At 47.1% G+C, this 19535-nt stretch overlaps 1 protein-coding gene across 1 annotated transcript; it reads right to left on the bottom strand.

Annotated features, from left to right (window-relative positions):
* Positions 1-6128: 6128 nt before the first annotated feature.
* On the bottom strand, positions 6129-14407 carry SLC46A1 (solute carrier family 46 member 1). Its single transcript, XM_030199680.1, has 5 exons — positions 14091-14407; positions 12287-13139; positions 10920-11003; positions 10058-10214; positions 6129-6454 (listed from the first exon to the last, which is right to left on the bottom strand). The coding sequence occupies exons 1-5, from the start codon at positions 14283-14285 to the stop codon at positions 6391-6393; spliced, it is 1353 nt and encodes a 450-aa protein (XP_030055540.1). The 5' UTR covers positions 14286-14407; the 3' UTR covers positions 6129-6390.
* Between the last annotated feature and the right edge of the window lie 5128 nt (positions 14408-19535).

The following is a 19535-nucleotide window of genomic DNA, read 5'->3' on the forward strand; positions in this document are numbered from 1 at the left end:
GTCTTTTTTTCCTGTGGATAATTTTAAACTGGAAGCTGCGTTAAACCATGTATTGCCTGAGGGAGAAGCTGGAGGCATTTTAATCACTGAGAAATATTTCATTCTGCAGAGGCAGTGAGCCGGTCTCACCTGTAGTACAGTAAATACAATTTTTTTCCTGCCTTGCTAAGAGTCTGCAATATGGGGATCAGATCTACTGTTCAGGAAGCATTTCTAAATTATGCTTCTTAGAGTGGATTTGTAACTTTTCTTTTCATGATATTGATTTAGAACCGCCAGTCAAGATTATTCCAATGCCCTTTACGTAGGTTTGCCCCAAAATAAGGGGTCCTTTTACAAAGGTGTGCTGAAAAATGGCTTGCAGTAGTGTAGGCGCGGGTTTTGGGCGTGCGCCGATCCATTTTTTTTAGCGCGCCTGTAAAAGCGCCTCTTTTTTTGACGAAAATGGACATGCGGCAAAATCAAAATAGCTGTGCATCCATTTTGGGTCTGAGACCTTATCGCCAGCAACTGACCTAGCGGTAAAGACTCTGAGCAGTAATGACCTACATGCGTCAAATGCCACTTGGCGCGCGTCCGTTGTGTGTGCCAGAAAATAACCAATATTTTCGGTTATTAGTAAGCGGTCTTGAATGCAAAAATTATAGGGACAGGCTTATGAATCTCAACATGTATACGCTGGAAGAGAGGAGGGAGAGAGGAGACATGATAGAAACGTTTAAATATCTCAAGGGCATTTCTGTACAGGAAGAGAGCCTTTTTCAAATGAAGGAGAACTCTGGAATGAGGGGGCATACGACAAAGTTAAGAGGGAATAGGCATACGAGTAACCTAAGGAAGTATTATTTCACAGAAAGGGTGGTGGTGGAGTGGAATGGCCTCCTGGTGGAGGTGGTGGGGTCGAGGACTGTTACAGAATTTAAAAAGGCATGGGATAAGCATGTTGGATCGCTTAGGAACAGGAAGAATTAGGGGTTACAGAGGATGGGCAGACTGGATGGGTCATATGGCCTTTATCTGCCGTCATGTTTCTATTTTCAGACGCACGTAGTGGATGCACGCCAAAACTGAAATTACTGCAAGGGCCACTCGGTAACCGAGCAGTAACTCCACTTTGGCTCATGTTCGGTGCGTGTAGGCACCTACGCAGCTTAGTAAAAGGGGCCCCTAAGTGAAACTGCAGTGAGCACAGAATGCAGCAGGCAGATTTCAGGCCAAGGTGGGCTGCAGACATCCATTTCTCCAACTTTACAAACTCTTCTCTGGCTTTCTATTGCACAGCAATCTCAAGTTTCAATGGTACCGCCTTGCTTTTAAGTCACTGTGAAATTTGTGGCCTAAATACCCGTCTCTATGCTCCAGCCTTGGTGTTGCATTTTAACCCTTTAGTGTCCAATGTTCCCGTAATAAGCCATAAGGGAACACTGGACACTAAAGGGTTAATTCTTTCTTTCTCATTGCGCTTGACTGCTATGAGTTTCTCCTGACTTTTCTTTCGATATTGTAGTTCCTTTCACCTCTACTAATAGATTTTGATCTGTACTGTGAACATCTTTGATGGTTTTCCCTAAAGTGGTATATCAAGCCTAATAAAAACATGAAAAAAAACCCCTGAAACTTGATTATGAGAGTCTCACACACAAGGCTTGTTGCTACCTGTATTTAAGCCTTTTCAGTCATAGTACCAAGGCTTAGAAATATGCTTCCCCAGGATACAAGATCAGAAAATAAACTGTTAGGAAAGGAATGGAAAACAAAACTGAGAACGTTATAATGCCTTTGTATTGCTCCATGGTGCCATCGCATCTCGAATACTGTGTGCAGTTCTGGTCACCGCATCTCAAAAAAGATATACTGGAATTAGAAAAGGTACAGAGAAGAGCGATGAAAACAATAAAGGGGATAAGATGACTTCCCTATGAGGAAAGGCTAAAGTGGCTAGGGCTCTTCAACTTGGAGAAGAGACGGCTGAGGGGAGGTATGATAGAGGTTTATAAAACACTGAGTGGAATGGAACAGATAGATGTGAATCGCTGGCTTACTCTTTCTAAATAAAAACTAGGACTAGGGGGGCACGCAAAGCAGCTACTAAGTTCGGAGAAAATATTTGTTCACTCAACGAGTAATTAAACTCTGGAAATTGTTGCCAGGAATGTGGTAAAAGCAGTTAGCTTAGCAGGGTTTAAAGAAGGTTTGGATCATTTCCTAAAAAAAAAAAAAAGAGTCCATAAGCCATTATTAAGACAGACTTGGGAAATCCACTGCATATTCTATGATAAGCAGCATAAAATCTGTTTTGATGTTCTGGGTTCTTGCCAGGTACTTGTGACCTGGATTGGCCACTATTGGAAACAGGATACTGGGATTGATGGACCTTCAGTGTGTCTCAGTATGGCAATGCTTATGTTCTTATTAGAGGATATACAGTGATACCTCGGTTTTCGTTGATAATCCGTCCGAAAACAATCAATGAAAACCGAAACAGATGAAAACCGAGGCAATAACTTTCATATGAATCAATGTAAATCCAATTAATTCGTTCTAGACACTCCAAAATACATACCAAAAACACATTTTATAGAGAATAAATATAGTCCCATGATGGAGCTAAAGGGAAAGGGTTAACTTATTAGCAAGGGAAACACTTAACAGGGAAAATGAGATTTGAGCACATGTGATTTTATCTTGCGTGCGTTGCAATAGACGCACTGGGTGATGCTCACACAACGAGAAACAACGCCACAATGAGCAGGAGAACGCGTGGGTCGCCCTTTGTTTTCGCAAAATTATCAACGAAAACCGAGGCAAGCAACAAAATCCGAGACAAATTTTTCACTGAAAAAAATCAATGAAAACCGAAACCGACGATAACCGAGGTTTCACTGTATATGTAAAGGTTCTTTAAGACACAATAGTGGGACTGTGAAGTTATATGAAGCTACTGGATGCTGGTACTAAGGCAGATTAGAGAAAGTACAGGTCAGATTCCTCTAAATGACTACTTTCTTACAATGGCTGCTGATTTGTGCAGATAGACATTATCCTGCAAAAAATAAACATTCGGGCAACTATTTCTTATCGGCAGCTAGACTGACTCTCGAGCAAAGTGGAAGTAGATTCGTCCCCACCAGACCCTCAAGTCTTGGCACTTTGAGACAGAGCACTTGACACATTTACTTAAATGATAAGCTTTCCTTCCTTTCAACTATCTGGTCATATTTTTTTACATAGTAGATGACGGCAGATAAAGACCTGTACGGTCTACCCAGTCTGCCCAACGAGATAAACTCATTACATATGGTATGGCTATGAAGAACAGGCTCATAGCTCAACGATCGGAGAACAATATATGAGTTGACAACCTATTGTGTTTGAGAACCTTTTTGTTAACTACTACTATTTAGCATTTCTATAGCGCTACAAAGCGTACGCAGCACAAACATAGAAGAAAGACAGTCCCTGCTCAAAGAGCTTACAATCTAATAGACAAAAAATAAAGTAATCAAATCAATTAATGTGTACAGGAAGGAGGAGAGGAGGGTAGGTGGAGGCGAGTGGTTACGAGTCAAAAGCAATGTTAAAGAGGTGGGCTTTCAGTCTAGATTTAAAGGTGGCCAAAGAAGGGGCAAGACGTAGGGGCTCAGGAAGTTTATTCCAGGCGTAGGGTGCAGCGAGACAGAAGGCGCGAAGTCTGGAGTTGGCAGTAGCGGAGAAGGGAACAGATAAGAAGGATTTATCCATGGAGCGGAGTGCACGGGAAGGGGTGTAGGGAAGGACGAGTGTGGAGAGATACTGGGGAGCAGCAGAGTGAGTACATTTATAGGTTAGTAGAAGAAGCTTGAACAGGATGCGAAAACAGATAGGGAGCCAGTGAAGCGACTTGAGGAGAGGGGTAGTATGAGTAAAGCGACCCTGGCGGAAGACGAGATGGGCAGCAGAGTTTTGAACCGACTGGAGAGGGGAGAGGTGACTAAGTGGGAGGCCAGCAAGAAGCAGATTGCAGTAGTCTAAGCGAGAGGTGACAAGGGTGTGGATGAGGGTTTTGGTAGAGTGCTCGGAAAGGGGCGGATTTTACGGATTAACATTGTTCTACTTTTATTATGGTGTGAGATTTCTTATCTTGTCATTGATGGGCCTTGATATTTTTTCAACTATTCTCAATAGCGTTAAAAGAAAAGGACCTGCCTTTCCTAAAACCTAACCTCATCCTGTCAGGCTTTCCTTGGAGGCCAGTGTCTTACCCTAGGTGCAGTAGGGTTTAGGCTTCATATCCCTAATTTGAAAGCTTTTTAGAGTGGGATTGTTAGGTTATCAGTTGGCTGAAAACTTTACAGTCATCTGTCTTGTATGTATTTTATTGTATAAAACTTTAAAAAGCGGAAACGAAAGTGGCTGGGGCAATGTATGGAAAAACAAAAGACTATATTGTAATAACTGTCTACGTCTTTCTATGACAGGAACAAAGACTCTAGGTGATGAAACAGTGCGACAAGGTAGAGGTCAGAGCCAGAAGGATGCAGAGAGGGGCATAACGACAGCAAGGAGGAGGTCAAAATACCCTGTACAGGATGTCACTTGGAGTACTGGGTTCTGTTTTGGAGGCTGTTTCTCACTAAGAGGCCCTTTTACTAAAAGGTTGCCATGTGGCAACCCAGAACTACTGCCGGTCCAACGAGAGTGCCAGCGGTAGTTCCACCCCCAGTGCGCGTCATTTCCGGTACTAGAGGAAATATTTTTTTTTAATTTCCACAGGGGGTTATCAGACGGTAATCGGGCAGCGTTATTGCCGGGTTAGTGCAAGAGCCCTTACCGCCACCTCAATCACCATTTCTTTTTTCGGCTTTTTTTTAACCTTCTGCGGTAAAAGGGGCCCTGGCGCATGGCAAAAACAGACGCTGCCGTAAGCGCAGGGCCCCTATTACCGTAGCTTAGTAAAAGGACCACTAAGGATATTAAAAAAAAAACCTGGAGTCAGTACTGAGGAAAGTGGTCTCCATCAGGAGACAGATGAGAGGGGATTTCAAAAAACAAAACAAAACCATATTTCCCACAAGGTCGAAGCCTTGATAAAGTACTTGTGCTCTTGCAGGTCAGTGGGGAAGAAATGATTTTACTCTGCCAAGCCATGTTGCAACCTTGAACCACCAGTACGTGCAATCAAACCCCCTCAAACCAAATCAGTGACCAATTCTAAGTTGCAGCAGAAATGGAAACAGAGGGAGTTCACTAGATACTGTGACTGAATGGGATCAATCACATCCATGACACAGTGGAGAAGAGACAGTTCAGAATAAGGGAATGTCATTGGTAAGAAGCAAGGTAACTCTAAACGACTTAAGTGCAAAAGGACCTGTCCCCAAACAGACAGGGGGCTGGTGGTGTCTCCCCTATAGTAGCAAGCTAGACTATCCTTCGCTGGGGTTAGTCGATGTCTATAATAACATACACCGCTTTGACTGTAACCAGGCAAAGGCAGTATATCAAGTCCCATCCCCCTTCCCTTTGTAGTAGCCCCACCCCAACCTTAATCAGAGTAACTGAAGGCCAGGAGTAACCACAGCCTGGGCAGAGCCAGGACCAGGCTAGGAGCAACACCTGAAAGTACCAGAGAGGGGAAGAAAATTGCATGCTGGAAGGGAGCCATGGTGGCACCACAGAAATCAGCAGGCCAGGCTACAAGCTATGTTTCCAACCCCTTCCCCTACTCTGCAGTGTCTCAGGAAAGGGAGAGAACAGGGGAAGGACACCCCCCCCCCCCTCATCTTGTCAAAAGTTGAACTTCCCTGAGCCTCCCCCAGCCTTTCCGGAGGGAGCGGGTTGAGAATTATGACAAAGATTTATTATTTTGCTGTTGCATACACTTTCCCTTTCTTTTTCTATCAAGCGATACTGCTGACCCTGACAAATCGACTGGTTCATACCCTCCCCCTGCAAATAAATATTTCCTAATGATGCAAGGTTTATTCTTGGTATGTTTTACTCTAAAATGGTTGTAAGGCACAGGCAATAGATGGAAAATCTCAACATAACCAGTTCTGCAAGCAGAGATGTGAGAGCATGAGATTTCAACCCCAAGCATCTTTCTCCACTACTTATCATTTCTAAAGCGCTACTAGACGTACGCAGCGCTGAACTTCAGGTAATAGACATCAGCCAGGCCTTGCTCCATCCTTCTGCCTGTACAGCATTAATGTAATTAGCACTGATGGCACCAGATTCAGGACATACTAAATTCAGCATAATTAATACACCTGAGCTTAATTCATATCACAATTTGGAGTGCTTCACATCTGAATTAGGTCACCATGTCATCTGCAGAGCATCTGGCTTTCTTCCCATTGCTGATTGGTCTGCTTCTGGCCTCAAAATTTCCTACTGGCAAATCAGAAACTAATTGATTGAAGCCTCTGTAAACTCCCTGTATTCTGGCTTTGGTTTGCAGATTTCAATCAACCTAAAACAGAATAGGAAAATGTGAGAGACCAAGTTAAATTTCAATATGCACAAGAAAAGATTATTTCTAAATTCATAACCCCAGCCCTCCCAATAGAAGGCACTGTGAAGAATATGGGAGGAGCTCAGTGTGTCTGCAGTGCCAGCTTCTCCCACAAGGAGACACTATCAGAATAATAGACGAGATCACAGTTCCTGTAATCCCTATCACTTACAGCAGGAGGCACTGTAAGGAACAACGTTGGCTATGAGAATTTCTAAGCTACTTTGCAAAGCAGAGAAGTAAAAAATTGAAAAAAAAAATTAGGTTAAAGTTAATAAAAACATCAGAAGCAATGCTTCTGTACGGATTTATAGTGTGACTGCCTTTTTTTTAAATTTGAATTTAGTTTATGTCTCTTCATTGGTAGTTCTAGGCAAGTTACATTCATGCATAGTAAGTATTTCTCTGTCCTCAGGGGGCTCACAATCTAAGACAGTGTTCTTCATTGCAAGGCCACAGGACCAGTACCTCCCCCCTCTTCTCTCCAGTTGGTTTCTGCTGGCACTGTCTCAAAAGCAAGTGCTCTGTTTTCCTTCAGGACTGTATTGTTCTCAGTGAGTTTGAGTTATACAGCATACAAAAACTCACATGCTATTCCTGTGACAATGTGTGAACAATGAAGAAGCTTACCGAAAAAAACACATGATGCCGGAAGAAAACAGAATAGCTGTCCCAGAGGCAGTGCCTACAGCAAGACTCTGAGAGAAGTCAGGTTGCATTAACAAACCAGGAGGAAAGGCAGCTTGGAGAGATTAGAGGCAGGACGATGGCAGGTGGGTGCAAAGGAGGGGCTGGTGGGAGAGAGGGTTAAAGAAGACAAGAAAGGCTGAGGGACAGAGAGAGTCTGGAAAGTCAAACTTCATTTTAGTTACATACATTGCTCAGAGTTTTGCCTGAACAGCTGGACTCGATACATCATTGAAGAGATCCCCACCCTTATCACCCAGGGCTCTGAGTACCATCCGCTTTATCCAGTCCCGGTGCTGGATCTCACATTGAAGTCTTTCTGTAAAAGTGGCCTCCACTTCACAAATAGTGAAAACCACTGATCTAAGGGTAACATTTACTAAAAGGTGCTACCATATGCTAACAGAAATTAATGTGTGTTGCTTACTGCAGGTTGTCTACATGCACTATCACAGCAACTCACTTGAGTAGTAAATCTAGCCTTAAGTTTGCACTTGAGGCACAGGAAGGTTAAGTGACTTGCCCAAGGTCACAAGGAGCAGCAGCAGGACTTGAACCCTGCTTTCCATGATTCTCGGCCCACTGCTCTAACCACCAGGCTACACCTTCATGTGCAGTTTTGATCACCACATCTACAAAAAGATGGAACTAGAAAAGGTACAGAGAAGGGTAATCTCCTATATAATAATTTGTCAATCTGCATCCCTGGATGGCTGGGTTCGTAACCGTATGCAAAGAGCTACTACGTAACTGGCTCGCCTCCAGCCTTCCCTCTCAGTGTCCCGCCCTCGCGGAAAGAGGAAATTACGTCAGAGGAGGGCAGGACACTGAGAGGGAAGGAAAGGGAAGGCTGGAGGTGAGCCGAGCCTGCCGGCTTTCACTGCCACCGCTGTGACGAGGTAAAATACAAGTTTTAAAGGCAGGGCGGCAGGAAAGAAAGGAGGGCTGTTGTAGGAGAAGAGCAGGTGAGGGCTGGGGCAAGTCACTGGACATGGAGGAGAGGGAGGAGAAATCGCTTAGACGATAGCCTTCCTAGGGCCCATTTCATTTTTGGAGAAACGGGCTTTTTTTGCTCGTAAAACAGAGAAAAGGGATGGAACACAAAAATTGAGAACAGATAGCAGACAGGATAGGATAGAAGCAGTGCTTTTTTTGTAGGGAAAAAGATATCGGTACTCATACAGGGCCAACCTTAAGGGCATGGCATTATCTATCTACTAATCATTTCTACAGCGCTACTAGATGTACGCAGCGCTGTACACATTATATGCAGGTACTATCTCTGTCCTCAGAGGGCTCACAATCTAAGTTTTTTGCACCTGGGGCAATGGAGGGTTAAGTGACTGGCCCAAGGTCACAAGGAGATGCAGTGAAAATTGAATCATGGCTCTGCCCCTATAGTAGCCACACCCATTCAAAATAGTACACCAGTCCCTAGGTCCAACAAAAGAACCCCTAAGAGTGACCATAAGCTAATAAAATACGTAAACAAACATTCAGCTGAAACCCTCCAAACCCAGACTCTAACATGTAGGACAATACCAGAAAAACAAAAATATTTTCCCCTTGTACTGCTATAAAGTAGCAGATGTAAATTTCAAAAACTGACATATTCGATTCACTACATTACTAACAACTACACATAAAAACAAAAAACTAACACAGCTACCACACTACTTTATCTTAAACTAAACTTCTTTTTTTCTACTTTTGTTGTCTGGCCACATACTTTTTTTCAATTGTGTCGGTCCCAGTCTCTGGTTTCTACTTTTCTCATCTTCTCTTAACTGTATTGCCAGGTTTTCCTGTTCCTTTGTCATTTTCTTTCCTCCTTTTCCTTTCAGTTTTCTTCAATTTTCGATTGTGTCTATCTACAGCTTGCCCTTCTCTCCTCCCCATTTCCATCCAGCATTTTACCTTTCTCTCCGCCCTATTTCCATCCAGCATTTCCCCTCTCTCCTCCCCACTTCCATCATCTGCCCCTCTCTCCTCCCCACTTCCATCCAATGTTAACCCTCTCTCTCCCGATGTTTCTATCCAGCATCTTTCTACTCCTTTTTCCATCCAGCGTCTCCCCTCTTCTGTCCATCATTTCTCTCCCCACCCCCCCCATTCAGCATCTCCTGCTTCTCTCCCATGGCCACTGCCTGCTTCTCCTGACCAGCAGCTGAAGGGGCAAAAGAAGCAGCAGCAGGCCGGGACTGCAGTGCTCAGGCGTGCGCTGTGGGTTCTGCTGGTCCGCTGCCCCGGAACACAATGTCAAAGCCAGGAGATTGATAGAGCGCACAGCGCGCGCCTCTGCACTGCGGCCACACGCCTGCTACTCCCTTCTTTCCCCCCCTCCCCTGCTGCTGCTCGATGGGCAAGGATTCCTGGAGCCTATCCTGTCTAGGGAAAAAAAGAAAAAGATGCAACAAAAAAAAGCCCTGGATAGAGGTCTATAAAATCTAGAATGTGGTGGAACAAGAACATTGTGAGTGGTTATTTATCCTTTCAAACTGTATTAGGACTAGGGGGGGGGGGGGGGGGCATTCCTGAAACTAATGCTTACAATGCAGAAAGCATTTTTTCACACAACATATAATTAAGCTGTGACATTTGTTGTGGAAGAATATAGTCAAGGTAGTTAGCATAGCTGGATTTAAAAGAGAGTGGACAAGTTCCTGGAGGAAAAGTCGACAAACAAAGCCATCACTTATCCTTCATAGTGAGCACCAAGGAATGAATCTACAGCATGGCACATCTTACGTTCCTTATAGTAAGTCCCCTGATTTTATATATAGAGAGATAGTTTTATTATACAAAGCTGAAAAGAAACATTACAAAGAAGGTTATTGAAATACGAGTGGAACATCTGCTTAAGAGCTGCATTACCCGATAATTGCAACTGGAATAAGAAGCAGAACTCCTCCAAAGAGAAAGGGAAATCCCTTCATGAAGGTCAGGGTCGCAGGGTAAAGGGAATTAAAGACTCCTGTGGATATTAGAGATGAGAGACCTTCTACACAGGCCACGGATGCAAAGAGAGCACCTGGTGAGAGAAGAGCAAAAAAAAAAAATGAGACATCCCCAGAGCGGTCAGTGCAACTGCATCATTCCCTACAGCGCCGCCAGCTGGGAGGGCCTGAGACTGCAGGAAATGTGAGTTCACACATAGCCAGCCCGCCTGCTTCATTCGCTAAAACACCTCCAGCTGATTGCCGTACCTGCGAGCTACTACTACTACTATTTATCACTTCTATAGCGCTACAAGGCATACGCAGTGCTGTACACCATACACAAAAAGACAGTCCCTGCTCAAAGAGCTTACAATCCAGATAAGACAGGCAGACAGACAGAACAATTAGGGATAAGGGAATAAACAGGTGAGGATAAAAGGACAGGGCAAGTGAGGGTTAGGAGTTAAAAGCAGTGGTAAAGAGGTGGGCTTTAAGTTTGGACTTAAAAACAGCCACAGAGGGGGCTAGACGTACAGGCTTGGGAAGTCTATTCCAGGCGTGAGGTGCAGCAAGATAAAAGGAACGGAGTCTGGAATTAGCAGAAGAGGAGAAGGGGACAGATAAGAGAGAGCTCACACATGACCAGTGTTCCCACATCACTCCCTGCAGCGGCATCAACTGGAAGAAGCTGCAAGAGTTAGGAGCTTTTCCTAACCCTCGTCTCTGTCTGCATCCAATACACAGCACTTCCTGCACAGGTTTCCCACTGGCATAGGTTAGAAAATGTGACTTCTTACCCTGTTCTCTCTCGTCCACAAGTTTTGAAAGCTTTGACCGTATTACGGGTGTTGTTGCCATTGCCAAAAACCGGATCCCGAAACCTAAGACAGAAAAATTGTACAGTATCCAAAAGATCTTCAGTACAGATAAAACTTAAGAAACTTCATAAAGTGCCCCCAGTGTTCCTGTTCATACAAACGCGGATTTTATGGAAACCGGTGGGTTTCAAGTAGGTGGTCCAATACACATTATCACTCAGTCCCCCTCTATTTCTTTTTGCTCCCTCCCACCACTCATTACCCCTCTTCACACTTCCATCCCACTACACTCCCCGTCACACACACTTCCCCTCCCTTATCAGAATCATTAATATATTTATCACTTTTTAGTTTTATTTTGTTAGTGCGATTTCACCACTGTACACAACGATTCTACTGGGAGTTGAAAAGAAGCTCTGGAACGAGGGGGCATAGGACGAAGGTGAAAGGGGATAGACTCAGAAGTAACCTAAGGAAATACTTCTGCACGGAAAGGGTGGTGAATTCGTGGAATGGCCTCCTGGTGGAAGTGGTGGAGAAGAAAATAGTATCTGAATTCAACAGAGCTGGGATAGGCCATATGGTCTTTATCTGCCTACATTTTTCTATGGGGCTCATTTTCAAAACACTTAGAGGACCATTTTCGAAAGAAACATCCAAGTTACAATTTGGACGTCTTTGCAAATCGTCCAAATCCAGGGGCGGGGAAAACTGTATTTTCGAAAAAAGATGGACATCCATCTTTCGTTTCGAAAGTACCGTCAGAGATGTCGAAATCCTGAAATTTGGACGTCCCTAGATTTGGATGTCCCTAGACATAGACGTTTCTGCAGTTGGAGACGTCCAAAATCGGGTTTCAATTATACCGATATGGATGTCTCTGGGAGAAGGATGTCCATCCTCCGATTTATGTCGAAAGATGGACGTCCTTCTCTTTCGAAAATGAGCCCGTTAGACTTACAAAGTTCCGTAGGTTACTATGGGGCTTATTTTCAAAGCACTTAAACTTAGGTTACTATGGAACTTTGTAAGTGTAAGTGCTTTGAAAGTATGCCTCTATGTATCTCTGCGTCTATCACAGCTCCTGCCATCCCAATCTCTCCCAGCAGAAGACACTATAGGGAATAGTGCAAAAGCTCTGGCAAAGCAGGACTGCAGGACCTGTGAGCTCCCTCACAGCCAGTGGCAAGTTCTGTATAGTTGTACGCATGCAACTGAATTGCAGAACTCAATCTGTCCCTAGGAGCCTCGGGGTCTGGACAACTAGACTCCGCTTTGTCTTCCTCTCTGGAGTGTTTCTTAATGCGAAACATAAGGTTGTACAAATCAGAGCATCTCGGCATCACCTGTAAACATCAGGGATGTTGTCGTTGCCAATGAAATCACAATCAGTCCAGAGATGTTGGAAATAAGACCCATTTCTGCCACCCAAGCATCCTTAAAGCATACTTGCAGTGCCCTCAGTCCTGCCAGGCTGCTTAGATAGGTCAGGTGTTCAGCTGCTGAGCCATAACCAATGAGATCAGAGCCCCAGCACAGCGGTGAACTGAGCTCATACAACACAAAGAGGTCCTTGGCCCCGAAATGCACAGTCACAACAAGCAGAAGGGCCAGTGAATACAGACAGAGGTTGACACGGTGTTTGTCCTCGCCTGGCTCTGTGAACAGACGGTACACGGACATGTAATGGCGCCTGGTAAACAGTTTAGTGGGTTTCTTTTCCCGCACAGATTCTTGGACACAAAAGATGATATAGAGCAGCACGACAAGGTTCACAGCGAACACCAACCAGAAGGGGTTGATGTAGCCTTGGGCTTTGCGCCAATGTCCTCCAATGATACTGGCAAGCATGCCCGCTATCCCCAAGCAGGCCTCCAGGATCGCCACACGAAATGTACGTGAACGCCTGTCACTTGTATCGGCAACGGAGGCAAAGCAGCCTGCAAGGATCATGTTGAAGTCTCCAGTCAGACCACTCAGAATGCGACCAACCAAGAAGTAGCCAACATGCAATTTTTGGTACATGACAACAAGGTAGATGGCAGCCTGCAAGGATAGGCCAATAGCTGGTAGAATCAGCGCTGGACGGCGCCCAACACTGTCACTCCAGGGTCCGAGCAGCATGACGGAGAACAGACCAGCCAGAAATCCTCCCAGGTTAATGTATAGGTTCCAGTGAGCGGTCATTGTTTCCACTTCCTAAACGGTGAGAAAAAGGAAAGGTCTGACCCACACCACAAAGATGTTATTAAAAATAATACAACAATTTGAAATACCGATACTACGGGGGGGGACACCCCTTACATTCATAATCAGAGGTAAGCAATTAAGCTTTCAGTGGGGATTTGTAAAGGGTCAAAAATGCTGGAGGCAGAAGCAATAGGGAGTTAGGTCACAAAGATCCTCAGAGGACCTGTTATAAAGTGTATTAATGGGGAATCGAGAATATCACCGGCAGAGAGAGCTCTTTAGGGTCAGGGGATCGGGTACTTTAGGACTGCTGAAGGGCCCCTCCCCCAGGGCCGCCGAGAGGGGGGGACAGGGGGGACAAAATTCCCCGGGCCTAGGCCTCCGGGGGGGCCCGGTGCCGCCCACTCCCTGGCATTGAACTTAAGCGCCTCACCTTCGAAAGCGCAGCAAGCAGCAGCAGACCACTCCTTCCTTCCGTGTCCCTCCCTCGCCTGATGTAACTTCCGCGAGGGCGGGACACGGAAGGAAGGAGTGGTCTGCCGCTGCTTGCTGCGCTTTCGAAGGTGAGGCGCTTAAGGTCAGTGCAGAGGGCCCGGTGGAGGGGGGCCCAGTGACCTCGGGTGGGGGGGCCCTGGGGCCGCCTTGTCCCGTTACCAGTCTCTCGGCGGCCCTGCCCCCACCAATGCCAATTAGCAAGACGCACATTGTTATGGTCACAGAACAGGCATGCATCTTTCTGTTTTTTAAGACACAGATCTTTCACTGGGCAGATTTTAGCTACCACAACATTTCCCTGAATTTGTTACCACCTCCAGAGCAATAATAAGGCTCCGCAGAAAAAGCCCCCCCCCATCTCCCCCCCCTTAGCCAGCTCGGGGAAAGCGGTCGCCAGAGAGCTTCTGGTCCTTCATCCCTCTGCTCGTCTGATCCTCACCCACTCCCCGGTCCCTCCGATCTCACCTGCTGCAGCGGGTCCCGGGGCCCGCTCTGGTTGCCGCAGCCCCGCTCTCTGGTGCCGTTGTAGCCGATCCCCGCTCCGAGCCGATCCCACAGGTACTGCGTGGTGAGCGGCCCCTGAAGCGCCAGCGCGAACATCGCCAGGAAGAGCAGCGGCTCCACGGACAGCGGCCAAGGACGGGCGGGGGCCGGCTGCATGGTGCTGGGATCCACGAGATATCTGGCACCTTTTCCTTCTCATCTGCCCTTTGGCTCCAGCTCCTGCCCTTCCTTCGCACAAGTGCCCCCCAGAGGTGAAGGAGAGTATTTCTTCGGCGCGATGCTGGCCCTCAGCCCAAAAAAGTACAAGATTGTAGGCCAAAAGCAGAACAGCCCTATTCGATGGAAAATGTATAAGAATTAAGAATGCAAGCAGTTGGGGGAAGCAGGGCCGGTCTTAGCAAGTGCGGGGCCCTGTGCAGACCAATTTGGTGGGGCCCCACCCTAGCTCCACCCCGTTGATAAGATTATTCCATTTTTAGAAATTTATTTTATTTATGAAATTTCAAATAAAGACAAATGAAGCTAAACTTGTACAAAAAACTGATTGAAATAATAAGCACAATGCTATCATGAAACCTCCCCTCCCCAGAAGTGGAGTGGCCGAGCCGCGGGATCATCATGAATGATGCGGACGGTCGTCTGAGGCGAGCGGAGGTCGGAGAGGAGGTGGTGCGGGGCCCTATGCGGCCGCTTTGGTCGCCTCTGCCTAAGACCGGCCCTGGGGGGAAGGGATGATTGCTACTGATCCAACACAGTTTTGGGAGTTAATGCTTAAGCACTCTACCAGACTCGGCGGGAGGGGGGGTCCTCCAGAGCCCGAGGTGAGCAGTGGCCATGCACATCGTCAGTGTTGCTAGTGGGGATCCTCTCTCGAGCCTCCCTGAGCTGTCTTAACCTCCCTCAGGGGCATAGCCAGACACCCAACTGTGGGTGGGCAGAAGAACTCTGCCTTGTCCCCAGGGCCGTGCCTAGGGTCTCTGGTGCCCCCCTGCAGACTATCAGTTGATTTAAGCTCACTTATATTTTCAAACATACTGGCTTGTGCAGCATGCGGTTCTACACAGAGGAAGTATTGGTTTCATCGATTAGAGTAGTTATTAGTTCTATACTTGCGGGGGGCAGAACGGAACGTCGGGGAGCTGCTGAACCTCAGAAAAAAAGGTGCCGGTATGGCGGCGCAGCACCGCAGCGGCGCCCTTGAAGGCAGGCACCCCCCTGCGGTGCTTACCTCGCTTACTGTGTTGGCACGGCTCTGCTTGTCCCACAAGTGATTTGGTCTCTCCCACTCTCACCTGCATGCCATATGGTCTCTCAAACATCCCCCCTCCCTCGCATACCCACTTAAATAGCAGATTTTCACTGGCAGCCAGCAGCAACTAATACACACTGCTCATGTTGGCCCCACAGCTTTCTCTCTGATGCAACTTCCTGTTTCCGCATAGGTGGGAATGCATCAGAGGGTAGACTGTGGGGCCGGTGCGAGCAGTATGTATGAGTCGCTGCTTGCTGCAGACAAAGATCTGCTATTTACAAGGTATGCAGGAGAGACAGTTGTTGGGAGTTTTCGACTGGTGGGGCTTGGGGATCTCTGCCAGCCACATCACAGGTGTGCTGCTACTGGGTGGGCCTGGGCCCAACCAAGCCAACCCTTGGCTACGCCACTGATTGGCAGCATGCTTTCAGCACACCGAGACCCCTGTGCAATGCATGCTCAGTTCATGCACATGAACTGAGCATGTTTGGGGCACAGGAGCCAACTCTGTAGATGGTATGGGTGCTTGAGCACCCCCAATATTGAGAAAATTCCTTGTATGTGTCCAGGGAGGGGTTATTTCCATTGGGTTAGCACCCCCAATAATTTTGAAAAGTTGGCTCCTATGGTTTGGGGCATGCCATCAACTGCTCAAGGAGGCTCCAGAGAGGACTTTTTAGCTAGATGGGCTTGGAGATCCCTGCCAGACAAGGTACGACCACCTCATGTTCGGAAAGAACCAAAAACAAACCTGTTCGGCAGGACCGGTCCTAGGTCTCTGGTGCCCCCTGCAGACTATCAGTTGCCCCCCCCCCCCCGTCTAGCATCTCCTTTCTCTCTTCTCCCTCCCTTCCTCTTCTCCCACCCTGCCCCCCTTTTCAGCCTAGTGCGTTCTCCGCCCCCATCCCCCTCCCATTTATGGCCACCTGCCCGCCCTCTTCTCCGACTCCCCCAACATCCCCCTTTTCTTCCTGCCACCCTGTGTGGTTTGTCTTTTTAATTTACCTCCGTCTCAGCGGCCGCGTCATTTCAAAGCCCTGCCCATCTCTATCCTTCCTCCTTTCGTGAGTTCATTCCCTCAGAGTCCCGCCTTCGAGGAAAGAGGAAATGACATCAGAAGGCGGGACTCTGAGGGAACAAACTCACGAAGGGAGGGAAGGCTAGAGACGGGCAGGGCTTTGAAATGATGCGGCCGCTGGGACGGAGGTAAATAAAAGATTTAAACCCCCAAGGGTGGTGCGGTATGGCAGCGCAGTGCCGCCCTGGAAGGCAGGCGCCCCCCTGTGGTGCTTACCCCGCTTACCGGGTTTGACCGGCCCTGCTGTTCGGGAAGGCGTATCCCACCGATCCAACATAAAAGACTGACTACCTGCAACACAATAAAACTAAAGATCGTATTGGACACACCTAAAGTTCCCCATTATATCAACCATATATGAACCCTATTTTAACGCAATAACACCTTGTATTTGCTCATACTGGAACTGGCAAATGCCATTACTCTGTAAGCCACATTGAGCCTGCAAATAGGTGGGAAAATGTGGGATACAAATGTAACAAATACCACTTTTGGGGGGAAAGGGATAGCGGGTAGAGAGGAAATGTGTAGGCTATACCCATGCAGTCAACCCCCAGGCCCACACAGAAATTGAGGTTTGGCTATACTACTGCATCCTATGCCCATGGCTTTATCAAGGGATAATCCATACGGCCACACTGTCCAAGTTCATCTCTTAGACGTAGGCCAGCAAACAGTCATGCTCTTATATGCTCCTTTTGCCAAACTTGCTAATCAGCTTTCAAGCTCATATATACAGTGCTTTGTTTCAGACTGACAGAGCTTCCAAAGAATTGAATATTGAAAGAACGTGTTTAAAAGACCAGAGGTTTTTGACCCAAGATGAATTCCTTGTGGTCAGTTTCGTTCCTAGGGCGGCTGGACACCCAGGGCGGATCGCCGATGCCCACCCCCACCCCCCCCCCCGGCGAAACACCACCTCCCCTGGTGCATTTTACCTGCTGGGGGGGGGGGGGTGCCGCACGCCTGTCGGCTTCGCTCGGTCCATGCTCCCTCTGCCCCGAACAGGAAGTAACCCTGTTCCGGGGCAGAGGGAGCACGGAACAAGCGGCGCCGAGAAGCGCGTGGCACCCCCCCAGCGGCGTGCAGCCGGGGCGGACCGCACCCACCGCCCCCCCTAGGAACGCCACTGCCTGTGGTGTTTATATATCAGCAAAGCTCTGTGAAAACCCACAGGGTTTTATTGAGGTCTTTCCTCAGTAGAGAACTTCACAGGGAAAGGGGGGGTGGGAGTACATAAGTACATAAGTACATAAGTAGTGCCATACTGGGAAAGACCAAAGGTCCATCTAGCCCAGCATCCTGTCACCGACAGTGGCCAATCCAGGTCAAGGGCACCTGGCACGCTCCCCAAACGTAAAAACATTCCAGACAAGTTATACCTAAAAATGAGGAATTTTTCCAGTCCATTTAATAGCGGTCTATGGACTTGTCCTTTAGGAATCTATCTAACCCCTTTTAAACTCCGTCAAGCTAACCGCCCGTACCACGTTCTCCGGCAATGAATCCAGAGTCTAATTACACGTTGGGTGAAGAAAAATTTCCTCCGATTCGTTTTAAATTTACCACACTGTAGCTTCAACTCATGCCCTCTATCCTAGTATTTTTGGATAGCGTGAACAGTCGCTTCACATCCACCCGATCCATTCCACTCATTATTTTATACACTTCTATCATATCTCCCCTCAGCCGTCTCTTCTCCAAGCTGAAAAGCCCTAGCCTTCTCAGCCTCTCTTCATAGGAAAGTCGTCCCATCCCCACTATCATTTTCGTCGCCCTTCGCTGTACCTTTCCAATTCTACTATATCTTTTTTGAGATACGGAGACCAGTACTGAACACAATACTCCAGGTGCGGTCGCACCATGGAGCGATACAAACGGCATTATAACATCCGCACACCTGGACTCCATACCCTTCCTAATAACACCCAACATTCTATTCGCTTTCCTAGCCGCAGCAGCACACTGAGCAGAAGGTTTCAGCGTATCATCGACGACGACACCCAGATCCCTTTCTTGATCCGTAACTCCTAACGCGGAACCTTGCAAGACGTAGCTATAATTCGGGTTCCTCTTACCCACATGCATCACTTTGCACTTGTCAACATTGAACTTCATCTGCCACTTGCACGCCCATTCTCCCAGTCTCGCAGGTCCTCCTGTAATCGTTCACATTCCTCCTGCGACTTGACGACCCTGAATAATTTTGTGTCATCGGCGAATTTAATTACCTCACTAGTTATTCCCATCTCTAGGTCATTTATAAATACATTAAAAAAGCAACGGACCCAGCACAGACCCCTGCGGGACCCCACTAACTACCCTCCTCCACTGAGAATACTGGCCACGCAATCCTACTCTCTGCTTCCTATCTTTCAACCAGTTCTTAATCCATATAATACCCTACCTCCGATTCCATGACTCTGCAATTTCTTCAGGAGTCTTTCGTGCGGCACTTTGTCAAACGCCTTCTGAAAATCCAGATATACAATATCAACCGGCTCCCCATTGTCCACATGTTTGCTTACCCCCTCAAAAAAATGCATTAGATTGGTGAGGCAAGACTTCCCTTCACTAAATCCGTGCTGACTTTGTCTCATCAGTCCTCATCAGGGAGAGAGGGATGGGTGATGAGAGGATGACAAAATAGTATAATTTTATGGTTTTACAGTGTGATAGGAAACCCAGATCTTTGTTAAGTCTTATCTGGTGAGTGTCAAAATATTTCATCATTTTTTTTTTGTTACATTTGTACCCTGTGCTTTCCCACTCATGGCAGGCTCAATGTGCTTATGTGGGGCAATGGAGGGTTAAGTGACTTGCCCAGAGTCACAAGGAGCTGCCTGTGCCTGAAGTGGGAATCAAACTCAGTTCCTCAGGACCAAAGTCCACCACCCTAACCACTAGGCCACTCCTCCACTGTTGCTACTATTTGAGATTCTACATGGAATGTTGCTATTCCACTAACAACATTTCATGTAGAAGTCGGCCCTTGAGATCACCAATGTGGCCGCGCAAGCTTCTGCTTCAGAAACAGAAGCCTGCGCAGCCTTCTACATGGAATGTTGCTAGTGGA

The sequence above is a fragment of the Microcaecilia unicolor genome, chromosome 4 (genome assembly GCF_901765095.1).
Source record: "Microcaecilia unicolor chromosome 4, aMicUni1.1, whole genome shotgun sequence".
Taxonomy (NCBI): domain Eukaryota; kingdom Metazoa; phylum Chordata; class Amphibia; order Gymnophiona; family Siphonopidae; genus Microcaecilia; species Microcaecilia unicolor.